General features: G+C 44.0%; 1 protein-coding gene across 3 annotated transcripts in view; it reads right to left on the bottom strand.

Annotated features, from left to right (window-relative positions):
* Nucleotides 1–3,532: 3,532 nt before the first annotated feature.
* The window catches only part of HEATR4 (HEAT repeat containing 4), a 50,551-nt gene continuing 40,539 nt past the window's right edge, over nucleotides 3,533–13,544 (bottom strand). For 2 of the 3 annotated variants that reach the window (XM_017961352.3, XM_009211923.4), the window contains exon 17: nucleotides 3,533–3,878. In XM_017961352.3, the coding sequence (XP_017816841.1) occupies nucleotides 3,720–3,878 (159 nt within the window). In that variant the 3' untranslated portion in view covers nucleotides 3,533–3,719. The remainder of the gene's footprint in view (nucleotides 3,879–13,544) is intronic. The other variant, XM_031668002.1, reaches the window with a different exon arrangement.

The following is a 13,544-nucleotide window of genomic DNA, read 5'->3' as shown; positions in this document are numbered from 1 at the left end:
ATCTTTACTAAAAAAAATTAATATTAGCTGGGTGTGGTGGCTCACACCTGTAATCCCAGCTACTCAGGAGGCTGAGGCACGAGAATCACTTGAAAACCAGAGGCAGAGGTTGCAGTGAGCCTAGGTCGCAACACTGTACTCCAGTCTGGATGAAAGAGCAAGAAACTCTGTCTCTTAAAAAAAAAGAAAGAAAGAAAGAAAGAAACCATGGGACAGGTGGGGGAGAGGAAATTCTAACAGAGGTGCTTTCCTTCTGACTCACAACCCCCACTTTGCTGTTGGTCTGGCTGACGTGGTTCACGAGGGGGATGGTAACTTAGATGGAACGTGTAAACCAATGGAAACATGAATCTTGATTGAAAAATGAAAAATTTATCTAGATCCTGACTAAGGGAAAGTCGGCATGTTTCTCCCACATGCTGGCCCAAACAGAAGCTTTCTTTTATGGCAGGATAGGGATCAGTCTCTTGTCTAATCAACCAGTGGAGTTAATGAGTGTGGTAGAAGCAAGGTAGAGGAAAGATGACAAAAGGAGCAATGAAAAGGAAACACCTGACACATTTATCTTTGTGAGAAGTGAGAATCGCCTGTAAATGCCTCAGCTAGGAAGGACAAGTAGGGCCCTTTATAAAGGATTTGTGGAACTTCTGGAGTATTTTCTCATTACATTTTGTTAATAGATTAACGAGGCTGGGCGTGGTAGTTCATGCCTATAATCCTAGCACTTTGGGAGGCCGAGGCAGGTGGAGATTCACTTGAGGTCAGGAGTTCGAAACCAGCTTGGCTATCATGGTTAAACCCTGTCTCTACTAAAAATACAAAAAATTATCTGGGCATGGTGGTATGTGCCTATAATCCCAGCTACTTGGGAGGCTGGGGCAGGAGAATTGCTTGAACCTGGGAGGCGGAGGTTGCAGTGAACTAAGATCATGCCACCCTGACTCCAGACTGGACAACAGAGCAAGACTCCACCTCAAAAAAAAAAAAAAAAAAAAAAGATTAACAGAAACATGGCGGGGCACAGTGGCTCATGCCTGTTGTTCCAGCACATTGGGAGGGCAGATCACTTGAGCCAGGAATTTGGGACTGACCTAGGCAACATAGCAAGACCCCATCTCTACAAAAAATATAAAAATTAGCCAGGCATTGTGGTGCATGCCTGTGGTCCCATCTACTGAGGAGGTTGGGGTGGGAGGGTCACTTGAGCCCAGGAGATTGAGGTTGTAGTGAGCCAAGATCTCACCACCACACTTCAGCATGGGCAACAGAGTGAGAACCCGTCTCAAAAATAAAAACAAAAACAGAAAAAAACAAAACCGTGATGGTAAAGAGAGCAGATGCCTGCCTCTCTGTGGTGAAGAAACTTGCGAACTACTGTGAAAACAGGAGAGGGGAAAGGAGCTGTCATGGACTCTTGCTGAGCTCCTTCCTTCCCCCAGCCTTTTCTCCCTTCCCTCCCTTTACCTGGAAGGTCTTCCCTACTCCTCTCTGCCTAAATCTTGTGCCCTCTCAGATCCAACGCAAATTCGCATGTCTCCATGACGACTTCTGCCCTCCTTCCCTGAACTCCTACAGCACATCTGCTGTGTACCACACAATTCTCACTAAATTAAACATATTGTCTTTGAAAGGTTCTTGTGTGTCTGTCTTCTAAAACCCCTTGTAAATTCCTCGAGGACAAGGGCCATTTCTTCTGCTGCTGCTCCGTCTCCCACAGTGCTGATGGCCTAACAGACCCTCTGTATGGTCTTGCTGGCTGACTGACTGAAGGGTTCAGTTAGGCTCCCTTGCTCTTGCCAGCAAAGCGAAGAGTGCACAATAAAGTCCTTTCACTATGAAATGACAAATTCAAAGATAGAGGGGCTGAGAAAGTGCTCATACAGAATTATTCATTGTCTTGAATGTCTCATAGTAGCCAGATCCCAGAATCCTCAGGTTGGATGAGGAAGTAACTTTGATCCATGTGATAGTGCTTTTTAGATTAGTATTTCACTTAGAGGGAAAGTAACTCATTCCATGGGTTACATGAGTCAAGGAAAGGGAAGAGTTTCTATTACGAAGTTAACTCATATTCCCAAAGATTCCCTGCACTGTGTTTCATAGCAGTTAGAATTTATAGAGAAATTATTATGCTTCAAGGTTTCTCTTTCTCTCTCTCTCTCTCTCTCTCTCTATATATATATATATATATATATACTGTAGGTCTGCAGTCTTTACTCTGTCTCTTGTACAGATGTTATCAGGATTCCTGCCTGCCCTCCTCCCAGGCCTGTTATTCTCCTGCCTCAGCCTCCAAGTAGCTGGGATTATAGGTGCCTGCCACCACTCTAATTTTTGTATTTTTAGTAGAGACTTAGGTTTCACTATGTTGCCAGGTCTCAAAATCCTGACCTCAGGTGATCCAACACCTGGCCTCAGCCTCCCAAAGTGCTGGGATTACAGCATGTAAGCTCATGCCCGCCTTTCAAAGACTTTTATATTTTTCACAGTAACAGTGCCATGGGAAGAGAGGATGTGATTAGGGGAAGAAAAAAGGGGAGAGGTTCACGTCGTCTTTATTTTCATTAATGAATATCTCAAACATTTTAGGGTGTAAACAGCAATCAGTATTTAGGAAAGGAAGCTGGATTCACACTATTTGGAAATCTGGGTCTTTCCTCATCCATGGCAATTTTTGGGTATCATGTGCTCTTACAGAATCCCATCTTATGATATAGATTCAGTTTACAGCTGTTCTATGATCCGCCTGAGTATTTCAAATATTAAGTACATTGAGGCTCATGAGAATTGCTAATCGGCCTTGTGAAACTGTGGAGTTGTTTCCCAGGAGTAGAGATGCATTCACACCCACCCACACAAAGGGGGAAATGATCATGCTGGTCTGGTTTTTTTGTAATAGTTCCCTGACATGGCTTCCATATTGCTCTGTGGACTACAGTTAAAGAACCTAATCTAGAACAAGACTAGACTGGTAGATTTAAAAAGTCACCTAACCTGTTTCTTTCCTAGACAAATGGGATTCTAGTTTGGATTTTATTTTATTATTTTTTGAGACAGAATCTCATTCTGTCATCCAGGCTGGAATGCTGTGGCGCAATCTTGGCTCACTGCAAACACCGCCTCCTGCGTTCAAGCTATTCTCCTTCCTCAGCCTACCTAGTAGCTGGGATTACAGGTGTGTGCCACCACACTCAGCTAATTTTTTTGTATTTTTAGTAGAAATGAGGTTTCATCATGTTGGCCAGGATGGTTTCAAATTCCTGGCCTCATGTGATTCAGCCACCTTGCTTGGCCTCTCAGAGTGCTGGGATTACAGGCATAAGCCATGGTGCCCAGCCCTAATTTGGGTTTCAGAGGGCAATTTGTACTGCTTGCAAAAGACGCTGGATCCTTCCGCTTTAGAAAGATTTGGAATTCTGACCCATATTTAGTACATGACCTTTCTGGGGCGTGGAAAAATATGCTTTGTCGTCTAATGTGATGTCAATTTTCTTTAACCTTCCGTGTAAATAGTGCGCATTAAGACATGAGGTCTACTGTTAAACAATTTTTCTTTATAAACATAGTGACAACAAGATTGTACAGTATCAATTAAAAAGACCCAACGTGACCAGGTCCACTGCTTCCTGCATCTTGAAGTAAGAGAAGTGTTCAGCTTAGAGAAAATGTTCTCTAGAAAAAAAATGTGGAAAAAATGTTCTCTCTGAGAATTTACCCAGCTAAACAGCTGGGTAGTCCGATCTAAATGGTCCCACAGCAATCCTTTTCTCCCGAGAGGTGCGTAGATCTTTGACAAGTGATGAACGAACTCTGCTTCGTGTGGTTAGGCCTGGGACTGAACTTTGTATCCAGGGATTTGGTGTGCGGGGCTTCACAGGCTGCAGAGAAACATGCAAACATGAGTGCATATGCCAAATGTGTCTCATGTGAGTGACAGAGACGAAGAGAAGGCGTCTTTGGCCATAGTATGTCTCCTTTTTTTTGAGACAGAGTCCTACTCTGTTGCCCAGGCTGGAGTTCAGTGGTGCAATCTTGGTTCACTGCAACCTCCGACTCCCGGGTTCAAGTGATTCTCTTGCCTCAGCCTCTGAAGCAGCTGGGATTACAGGCGCCCGCCACCACGCCCAGCTAATTTTTTTTTTTTTTTTTTGAGACAGAGTCTTGCACTCTCACCCAGGCTGGAGTGCAGTGGCGCCATCTCGGCTCACTGCAAGCTCTTCCTCCCGGGTTCATGCCATTCTCCTGCCTCAGCCTCCCGAGTAGCTGGGACTGCATGCGCCCACCACCATGCCCCGATAATTTTTTGGTATTTTTAGTAGACGAGGTTTCACCATGTTAGTCAGGATGGTCTGGATCTCCTGACCTTGTGACCCACTCACCTCGGCCTCCCAAAGTACTGGGATTATAGGCATCAGCCACCGTGCCTGGCCTGTTTTCTTTCTTTCTTTTCTTTTGTTTTCTTTTTTTTTTTTTTTTTTTGAGTCGGAGTTTCGCTCTTGTTGCCCAGGCTGGAGTGCAATGGCAGGATCTCAGCTCACCTCAACCTCTGCCCCCAAAGTTCAAGGGATTCTCCTGCCTCAGCCTCCCAAGTAGCTGGGATTACAGGCATGGGCCACCACACTCTGCTAATTTTGTATTTTTAATAGAGATGGGGTTTCTCCATGTTGGCCAGACTGGTCTGGAACTCCTGACCTCAGGTGATCCGCCGGCCTCGGCCTGCCAATGTGCTGGGATTACAGGCGTGAGCCACCATGCCTGGCCACGCCCCGCTAATTTTTTTGTATTTTTAGTAGAAACAGGGTTTCACCATGTTGGTCAGGCTGGTCTTGAACTCCTGGCCTCGTGATCTGCCTGCCTCGGCTTCCCAAAGTGCTGGGATTACAGGCATGAGCCACCGTGCCCAGAGATTATTCTTTAATTAATCTCAAAAGTCTAACACCAGGGGAGTCTCTCTGAGCCTACTTTGGCTTTAAAAGCTGCCCATTAAAAAATAAAAATAAAAGCCTAACACCAGAGTTTGATATATGTCCACTCACACATTTGTAGAAGGAACACAATATCTCTTATAATATTCTTTACTTCACTAATAAGTTATAATTTCAGTTATATATTATATTGCATTACCAGTTAAGTAATAAAACCAATGTATTATTTATCTTGTTTTTCATTACTTAAAAAATGAATAATTGACTGGGCACGGTGGCTCACACCTGTAATCCTAGCACTTTGGGAGGCTGAGGCAGGCAGATCACTTGAGGTCGGGAGTTCAAGACCAGCCTGGCCAACATGGTGAAACCCCATCTCTACTAAAAATACAAAAATTAGATGGACATGGTGCAGGTGCCTGTAATCCCAGCTACTTGGAAGGCTGAGGCAGGAGAATCACTTGAACCTAGGAAGCGGAGACTGCAGTGAGCCAAGACTGCGCCACTGCACTCCAGCCTGGGCGACAGAGCCAGACTTAGAGACTCCATTCAAAAAAAAAAGGGAAGCAGAGGAGACTTTTTAAGGTGGTGAAACTATTCTGAATATTCTGTATAATATATGATGGATACATGACATTATTCATTTGTTAAAACACATAGAACTTTACCGCATGAAGAGTGAACCTTATTTTTTGAGACAGAGTTTCACTCTTGTCACCCAGGCTAGAGTGCAATGGTGCAATCTCGGCTCACTGTAACCTCTGCCTCCCAAATTCAAGCTTCTTTTAAATGACTCAGCGACCCAAGTAGCTGGGATTACAGGCACACACCACCATGCCCAGCTAGTTTTTGTATTTTTAGTAGAGATGGGGTTTCACCATGTTGGCCAGGCTGGTCTCGAACTCCTGACCCTCAGGTGATCCACCCACCTCAGCCTCCCACAGTGCTGGGATTGTAAATGTAGGCAAAAATTAATAATAATAATAATTTAGGAAGTAAGGGGATCTAGGAAAGAATACGAACTGTATGTAGCAAGAGAAACAAATGTATAGAACAACTTCAGTGAAGGGAGTGGGAAAAACTTTGGAAATATGTGGAATCTGTAAGACTAAATATAACAGGAATTGCACATAGCACTGTACTCTAGTTAATAAAATTGTTTCCCAAGGGAGTGTGGGTTAATATTTCTGATTTATGTATGGAAAATTGAAACATAAAGTATACTAATAATAATTGTAACGATTACCTGAAAGAAATATAGACAGTCTTCTAGTCATGGAAAATACATTTTAAACCTTCATTTTTTACATCAAGTGTTTTTTGTTTGTTTTTTTGTTTTTTACTATGTTGCCCCAGCTGCCAGAGTGCAGTAGCTAGTACCTATTCACAGGCACGATCATAGCTCACTATAACCTTAAACTCCTGGGCTCAAGTGATCCTCCTGTCTCTGACCTCACATGTAGCTAAAACTACATGTACCATCATGCCCCAAACCTCAATTTAAATACAGATTTTTGTTGCAGATGTGATGCTGAAAAATAAATACTTTCAAGCACAATTGAATATTAGGATAAAAATCTGTGTGGAAGTTACTTCATAAAGGAAATGTGAGCGGTTTTTTTTAAGATGTAATATTTTTAATTTTAAAGAAGAGCTTACAAATTTTATTTTTAAAATGGATGATGGTAGTTATCAAACTGTATGGCATTTAGATTCAAATGGATGCATTTAAATTCAGTTTTGAACTTAAAATATCAATATATAAAGCTAGAATACATGTTTGAAATTAAACTCTGCTTCTATTTAAAATGAAAACACTTCAGATGTCAATTTTTTTTTTTTAAGACAGAGTCTCGTCTCTGTTACCCAGGCTGTAGTGCAGTGGCTCGATCTCAGCTCACTGCAACCTCCGCCTCCCAGGTTCAAGTGATTTTCCTGTCTCAGCCTCCCGAGTGTCTGGGATTACAGGCATGCACCACCATACCTGGCTAATTTTTCTCTATTTTCAGAAGAGATGGGTTTTACCATGTTAGCCAAGCTGGTCTCAAACTCCCGACCTCAAGTGATCCATCTGCCTCAGCCTCCCAAAGTGCTGGGATTACAGCCGTGAGCCATTGTGTCTGGCCTCATTTTAGATGTCAGTTTAAGAAGGTAAAGAGGTGACATAGTTTTTCAAAATTATTTTATAGGTTATATGAACAAGCAAAAAAGTTGGAAATTCAACATCCTAGATAGCATCTTTTATGATATAGCAGGACTCAGCCAACTTGTTCTGTAAAAGGCCAAATAGCAGATATTTCAGGCTTTTGGGTCCAGATGGCCTATTCAAACTGTGATTTTGTTTGTTTGTTTGTTTGTTATTGAGATGGAGTATTGCGCTGTTGCCCAGGCTGGAGTGCAGTGGTGTGATCTTGTCTCACTGCAACCTCTGTCTCCCGGGTTCAAACAATTCTCGTGCCTTAGCCACCTGAGTAACTGGGATTACAGGTACATGCCACCACACCTGGCTAAATTTTGTATTTTTTAGTAGAGACAGGGTTTCACCATGTTGGCCAGGCTGGTCTCAAACTCCTGGTCTCAAGTGATCTGGCCGCCTCCGCCTCGCAAAGTGCTGGGATTACAGGCATGAGCCACCACACCCAGCCTAAGCTTTATATTAACATCCTAAAGTTAAACAAGAAAGTTCTTCTATAACAAATAATTCCATTACCCAGAGGGAAATTCTGTCTTCAGTTTGGTTTATATCTTTCCAGATATAACACACACAAAACATACATGGTTTTAAAGAAATTATATATAATGTAGGCTCATGCCTGTAATCCCAGCACTTTGGAAGGGTGAGGCAGGTGGATCACCTGAGGTCAGCAGTTTGAGACCAGCTTAGCCAATATGGTGAAACCCTGTCTTTGCTAAAAATAGAAAAATTGGCTGGGCATGGTGGCAGGCGCCTGTAATCCCAACTGCTAGGGAGGCTGAAGCAGGAGAATCACTTGAACCTGGGAGGTGGAGGGTGCAGTGAACCAAGATTGCACCACTACACTCCCACCTGGGTGAGAGAGGGAAACTGTCTCAAAAAGGAAAAGAGAAGAAAATGAAGGAAAGGGGAGGGGAGGAAAGGGGAGGGGAGGGGGGAGGGGAGGGAAGGGGAGGGGAGTGGGGAGGAGAGGGAAAAGGAAAAAAAGTAAAAGAAATGATATATAATGTATATGGGCTGCATTTTTTAGCAAAAAATGGGACAACATATTGTTCTATAATTTGATTTTTTAACACATTATAGACATTTCCTTGTCATTCTTTTAAATAACTGCCAATTGGTACATATTTGAGTAATTTCCAGTTTTGAAATTATAAGCAACAAGCATCTATGTATAAATATCTTTGTACACATGGGTGACTTTTTTTGTTTGTTTTTTTTGAGACAAGGTTTGGCTCTATTGCCCAGGCTGGAGTGCAGTGGCAGCATCTCAGCTCACTGCAACCTCTGCATCCCAGGCTCAAGTCATCCTCCCACCTTAGCCTCCCTAGTAGCTGGGACCACAGGTGTACATCACCATGCCTGGCTAATTTTTGTATTTAAAATGTTTTGACTTGGCATGGTGGCTCATTCGTGTAATCCCAGCACTTTGGGAGGCCAAGGCAGTTGGATCACTTAGGGCCAAGAGTTCGAGACCAGCCTGGCCAACATGGCAAAACCCTATCTCAACTAAACATACAAAAATTAGTTGGGCATCGTGGCACATGACTGTAATCCAAGCTACTCAGGTGAGGTACAAGAATCACTTGAACCTGGGCAGGCAGAGGCTGCAGTGAGCCAAGATCATGCCACTGCATTCCAGGCTAGGTGACAAAGCAAGACTCTGTCTCACAAACAACAAAAAAAGAAAGATAGAAAGAAAAAAGTGCTGATTTTTCATAGTGACGGCGTCTCGCCACGTTGTTCAGGCTGGTCTGGAACTCCTGAGCTCAAGCAATCCACCCACCTCAGCCTCCCAAAGCATTGGGATTATAGGTGCTAGCCACTGCATCTGGCCAGTGAATATTTTTTAAGGATAGATTTCTAGATGTAGAATTACTACTGGGTCAAGGATATCAAAATTTTGTATTGATGAATTGCCATCTGAAAGTTTTTATTGACATTTGGGGCCAGATAGTCCTTTGTTATGACATTTGGGGCCAGATATTCCTTTGTTATGGGGCTTCATTGTACATTGTAGAATGTTTTACAGCATCCCTAGATGCTAGTAGCATCCCCACTGTTGGACAACCAAAAATATCTCTAGATATTGCTAAATGATCCCTGGGAGTGCAAAATAGCCCCAGGTTCAGAACCACTGCCTCAGACATTTGCTTTCTTTTACTTTCCTTTTATTTCTTTCTCACCATCTCCCTTTCAACAACTCATGCTATCCTTCCTTCTTTAAGAAAAGACACTTAAAGGAATTTATGAGGCCAGGTGCGGTGGCTCACACCTGTAATCCCAGTACTTTGGGAGACTGAGGCGGGTGGCTTGCCTGAGCTCAGGAGTTCAAGACCAGCTTGACCAACATGGCGAAACCCCATCTAGTGAAAATACAAAAATTAACCAGGCGTGGTGGCATGCACCTGTAATCCCAGCTACTTGGGAGGTGGAGACAGGAGACGGGAGAATCGCTTGAACCCAGGAGGCGGAGATTGCAGTGAGCCGAGATCGTGCCATTGCACTCCAGCCTGGGTGACAAAGTGAGACTCTGTCTTGAAAAAAAAAAAAAAGGAACTTATAATTTAGTATATATCACCCTTCCCAGTATATTTACATTTTAGATACAGATGAAGTGAAAGTGACAATGACTAATTCAAGAATAACTATCTAATGATGGGATGAATTTTGATGGGAGAGATAATTTGGGGTACTTTCCTGATAGCCTTTAAATCATACTATGTATACTTTATTTTATTTATTTATTTATTTATTTATTTTTGAGACGGAGTCTCACTTTGTCGCCCAGGCTGGAGTGCAGTGGCACCATCTCGGCTCACTGCAAGCTGCGCCTCCTGGGTTCACGCCATTCTCCTGCCTCAGCCTCCAAGTAGCTGGGACTACAGACGCGCACCACCACGCCCAGCTAATTTTTTGTATTTTTAGTAGAGACAGGGTTTCACCGTGTTAGCCAGGATGGTCTCAATCTCCCGACCTCGTGATCCACCTGCCTCGGCCTCCCAAAGTGCTGGGATTACAGGCGTGAGCCACCGCGCCCGGCCCCCATACTATGTATACTTAAACATACTGTTGGCTCTTCTTTTCTGTAGCAGTTTCTCTGAATAACAATGATTAACATCTATATTCAGAATGCCAAGTTCCTTTGATTTTTTTAAAGGGAATTCTGTTGATTCAAAACAAAAAACAGAAGAGTAAGGCAAGCACAAGAAAAATGAGACGAATTAGAGAAAGTAAAGTTTATTGTTTAAAAAATACTGTATTTTGGCTGGGCGCAGTGGCTCACGCCTGTAATCCCATCTCTTTGGGAGGCTGAGGCGGGCAGATCACCTGGGTCAGGAGTTTGAGACCAGCCTGGCCAACATGGGAAACCCCGTCTCTACTAAAAATATAAAAATTAGTCGGGTGTGGTAGGGGGTGCCTATAATCCCAGCTACTCGGGAGGCTGAGGCAGGAAAATTGCTTGAATCTGGGAGGCAGAGGTTGCAGTGGGCCAAGATAGCACCACTGCACTCCAGTCTGGGTGACAGAGCAAGACTCCATCTCAAAACAAACAAACAAAGCCTATATTTTTAGCAGGGCATGGTGGCTCATGCTTGTAATCCCAGGGCAGTGTGCTAAATGCAAGACAGGATAGAAAAAGGCATAAGGAAGTATTTTCCTTGAATTTGGGAAGGAATATGACAAGAGCACGAATTATCAGCACAATGTGTTAAATTCATGTGAAAGAGTCAAAATTCTCTTGAGATGAAGGCGATGGTAGGGCCTTTGGAGAGGAGATGGAATGTGAAATGGGCTTTAGTTAGGGTTTTGACAAAAGATAACTGGAGGACAGCATGCAGAGGAAACAGCCTGAGAAAACATATGAAGGACGATATAGGTAAGCAACAGCAAACAGTCTATCTTGTAGAAGTAGAGTTTATAGGGTTTGGGGATGATAGGCTGTAACGTTATGTGACTTCAGTACCTAGCTGAGGAACTTGGATTAGTCAATGGGGCACATGGGTAGATTTTGAGTAGGGTGACGACAAGCTTGGGGCCTCAACTTGAGAAAATTAATCTTGCAGCTATCTGTGGTATAAATTGGCATGGGAGATGATATGGTTTGGCTCCGGGTTCCCACCCAAATCTCATGTGGGGATTTGTAATCCCCAATGTTGGGGGAGGGACCCGGTGGGAGGTGATTGGATCATGGAGGCAGATTTCTCCCTTGCTGCTTTCAATGATGGTGGTTGAGTTCTCACAAGATCTGGTTGTTTTTGTTTTTGTTTGAGATGGAGTCTCGCTCTGTCACCCAGGCTGGAGTGTAGTGACGCGATCTGGACTCACTGTGACCTCCACCTCCTGGGTTCATGCAATTCTCCTGCCTCAGCCTCCAGAATAGCTGGGACTACAGGCGCGTGCCATCATGCCCGGCTAATTTTTTGTATTTTTAGTAGAGATGGGGTTTCACCGTGTTAGCCAGGATGGTCTTGATCTCCTGACCTCGTGATCCACCCACCTCGGCCTCCTGAAATGCTGGGATTTCAGGCGTGAGCTTGCTTCCCCTTCACCTTCCACCATGATTTTAAGTTTCTTTAGGCCTCCCCAACCATGCTTTCTGTACAGCCTGAGGAACTGTGAGCCAATTAAACCTTTTTTCTTTATAAATTACTCAGTCTCAGGTAGTTCTTTATAGCAATGTGAGAACGGCTAATATAGGAGCAATTAACGGTAAAGAGATGGCTGGGCGCCGTAGCTCATGCCTGTAATTCCAGCACTTTGGGAGGCCGAGATGGGTGGATCACCTGAGGTCAGGAGTTTGAGACCAACCTGACCAACATGGTGAAACCCCATCTCTACTAAAAATACAAAAATTAGCTTCGGTGGTAGCAGGTGCTTATAATCCCAGCTACCTGGGAGGCTGAGGCAGGAGAATCACTTGAACTTGGGAGGCGGAGGTTGCACTGAGCCAAGATTGGGTCATTGCAACACAGGGGTTGGGGCAACACAGCAAGATTCTGTCTCAAAAAAAATAAAATAAAATAAAAAATAAAGGTAAAGAGACTAGTTGGGAGGCTATTTGTAATAAACCAGGATTTCTCTGTCTCAACACTACACTACTGACATTTTGCATCGGATAATTATTTGTTGTGGGAGGGTCGTCCTTAGTATTGTAGAATGTTTAGCAGTGTCTCTAGTGTCTATTTACTAAATGTTAGACAACCCCTCGCCCCCATATGAGATTGCCAAATGTCTCTATGGAGGCAATATCACCCTCAGTTGAGAACTGTGTGTGTAACAGACCATGTGAGAAATAAAAAAGGGTGGATGTTAGACATGGGTAAGGGCAAAATCTAAAAGCCTTGGCAAGTGTTTGGATAGGCGTGCAACTCAGAAAGAGGGAGTGTTGAAAGCTCAAACAGAGAAAGGTCCTAGAGGCCATGTACTGTAGTCTACTATGCTTATCATTGCTTGAAACATTGTAAACCCTCTTGGAAGGCAGTTTGTTAAAACCTATTAATAATCACAGAAAGTATCTTACTTTTTTTTTTTTTTTTTGAGACGGAGTCTTGCTCTGTCACCCAGGCTGGAGTGCAGTACGGATCTCAGCTCACTGCAAGCTCCTCCCTCCTCGCCCACGCCATTCTCCCGCTCCTCAGCCTCCTATAGCTGGGACTACAGGCACCGGCCCACTCGGCCTCGGCTAGTTTTTGTATTTTTTAGTAGAGACGGGGTTTCACCGATGAATAGGATGGTCTCTCGACCTCCTGACCTCATGATCCGCCTGCCTGCCTCCCAGTGCTGGCATTACAGGCTTGAGCCATCACCGGCCGTATCTTACTCTTTTTGACCCAGCACTTTATTTCTTAAATGATTCAAATGAAGACAAGGAATCTTTTTTTTTTTTTTTTTTGAGACGGAGTCTCGCTTGCCGCCCAGGCTGGAGTGCAGTGGCCGGATCTCAGCTCACTGCAAGCTCCTCGGGCCCCCGGCTCACGCCATTCTGTCTCAGCCTCCCGAGTAGCTGGAAACCCAGGTGCCCGCACCTCAGCCTCCTGCTAGTTTTCTGTATTTTTAGCAGAGAGGGTTTCACTGTGTCGGCCAGGATGGTCTCACTTCCTGACCTCGATCCGCCCATCTCGCCCTCCCAAAGTGCTGGGATTACAGGCCTTGAGCCACCGCCTGGCTAAGCATTGCGAATCTTTATGTACAAAGCAATTAGTTGCATGACAGACAGTGACCATGTTCTCAAAAATTACACCCTCATGCCACCACATTGCCTGTTACTGTTAATTAGAGGCCCAGATTTAAGAACTCGAATTTAAGAGCCAGAGAAGTTGCAGCTAAAGAAACAAAATCCTAGAGGGGCAGGAAGGGCAGATATCAAGAATGCAAGTAGAGGAAAACATAACTTCTTTTTCGGAGAGAGGACAATGAATTTG

This window comes from Papio anubis, chromosome 7, assembly GCF_008728515.1.
Source record: "Papio anubis isolate 15944 chromosome 7, Panubis1.0, whole genome shotgun sequence".
In the NCBI taxonomy this organism is placed as follows: domain Eukaryota; kingdom Metazoa; phylum Chordata; class Mammalia; order Primates; family Cercopithecidae; genus Papio; species Papio anubis.
The sequence above is the reverse complement of the archived record's forward strand: the minus strand, read 5'-3'. Positions and strand labels throughout refer to the sequence as shown.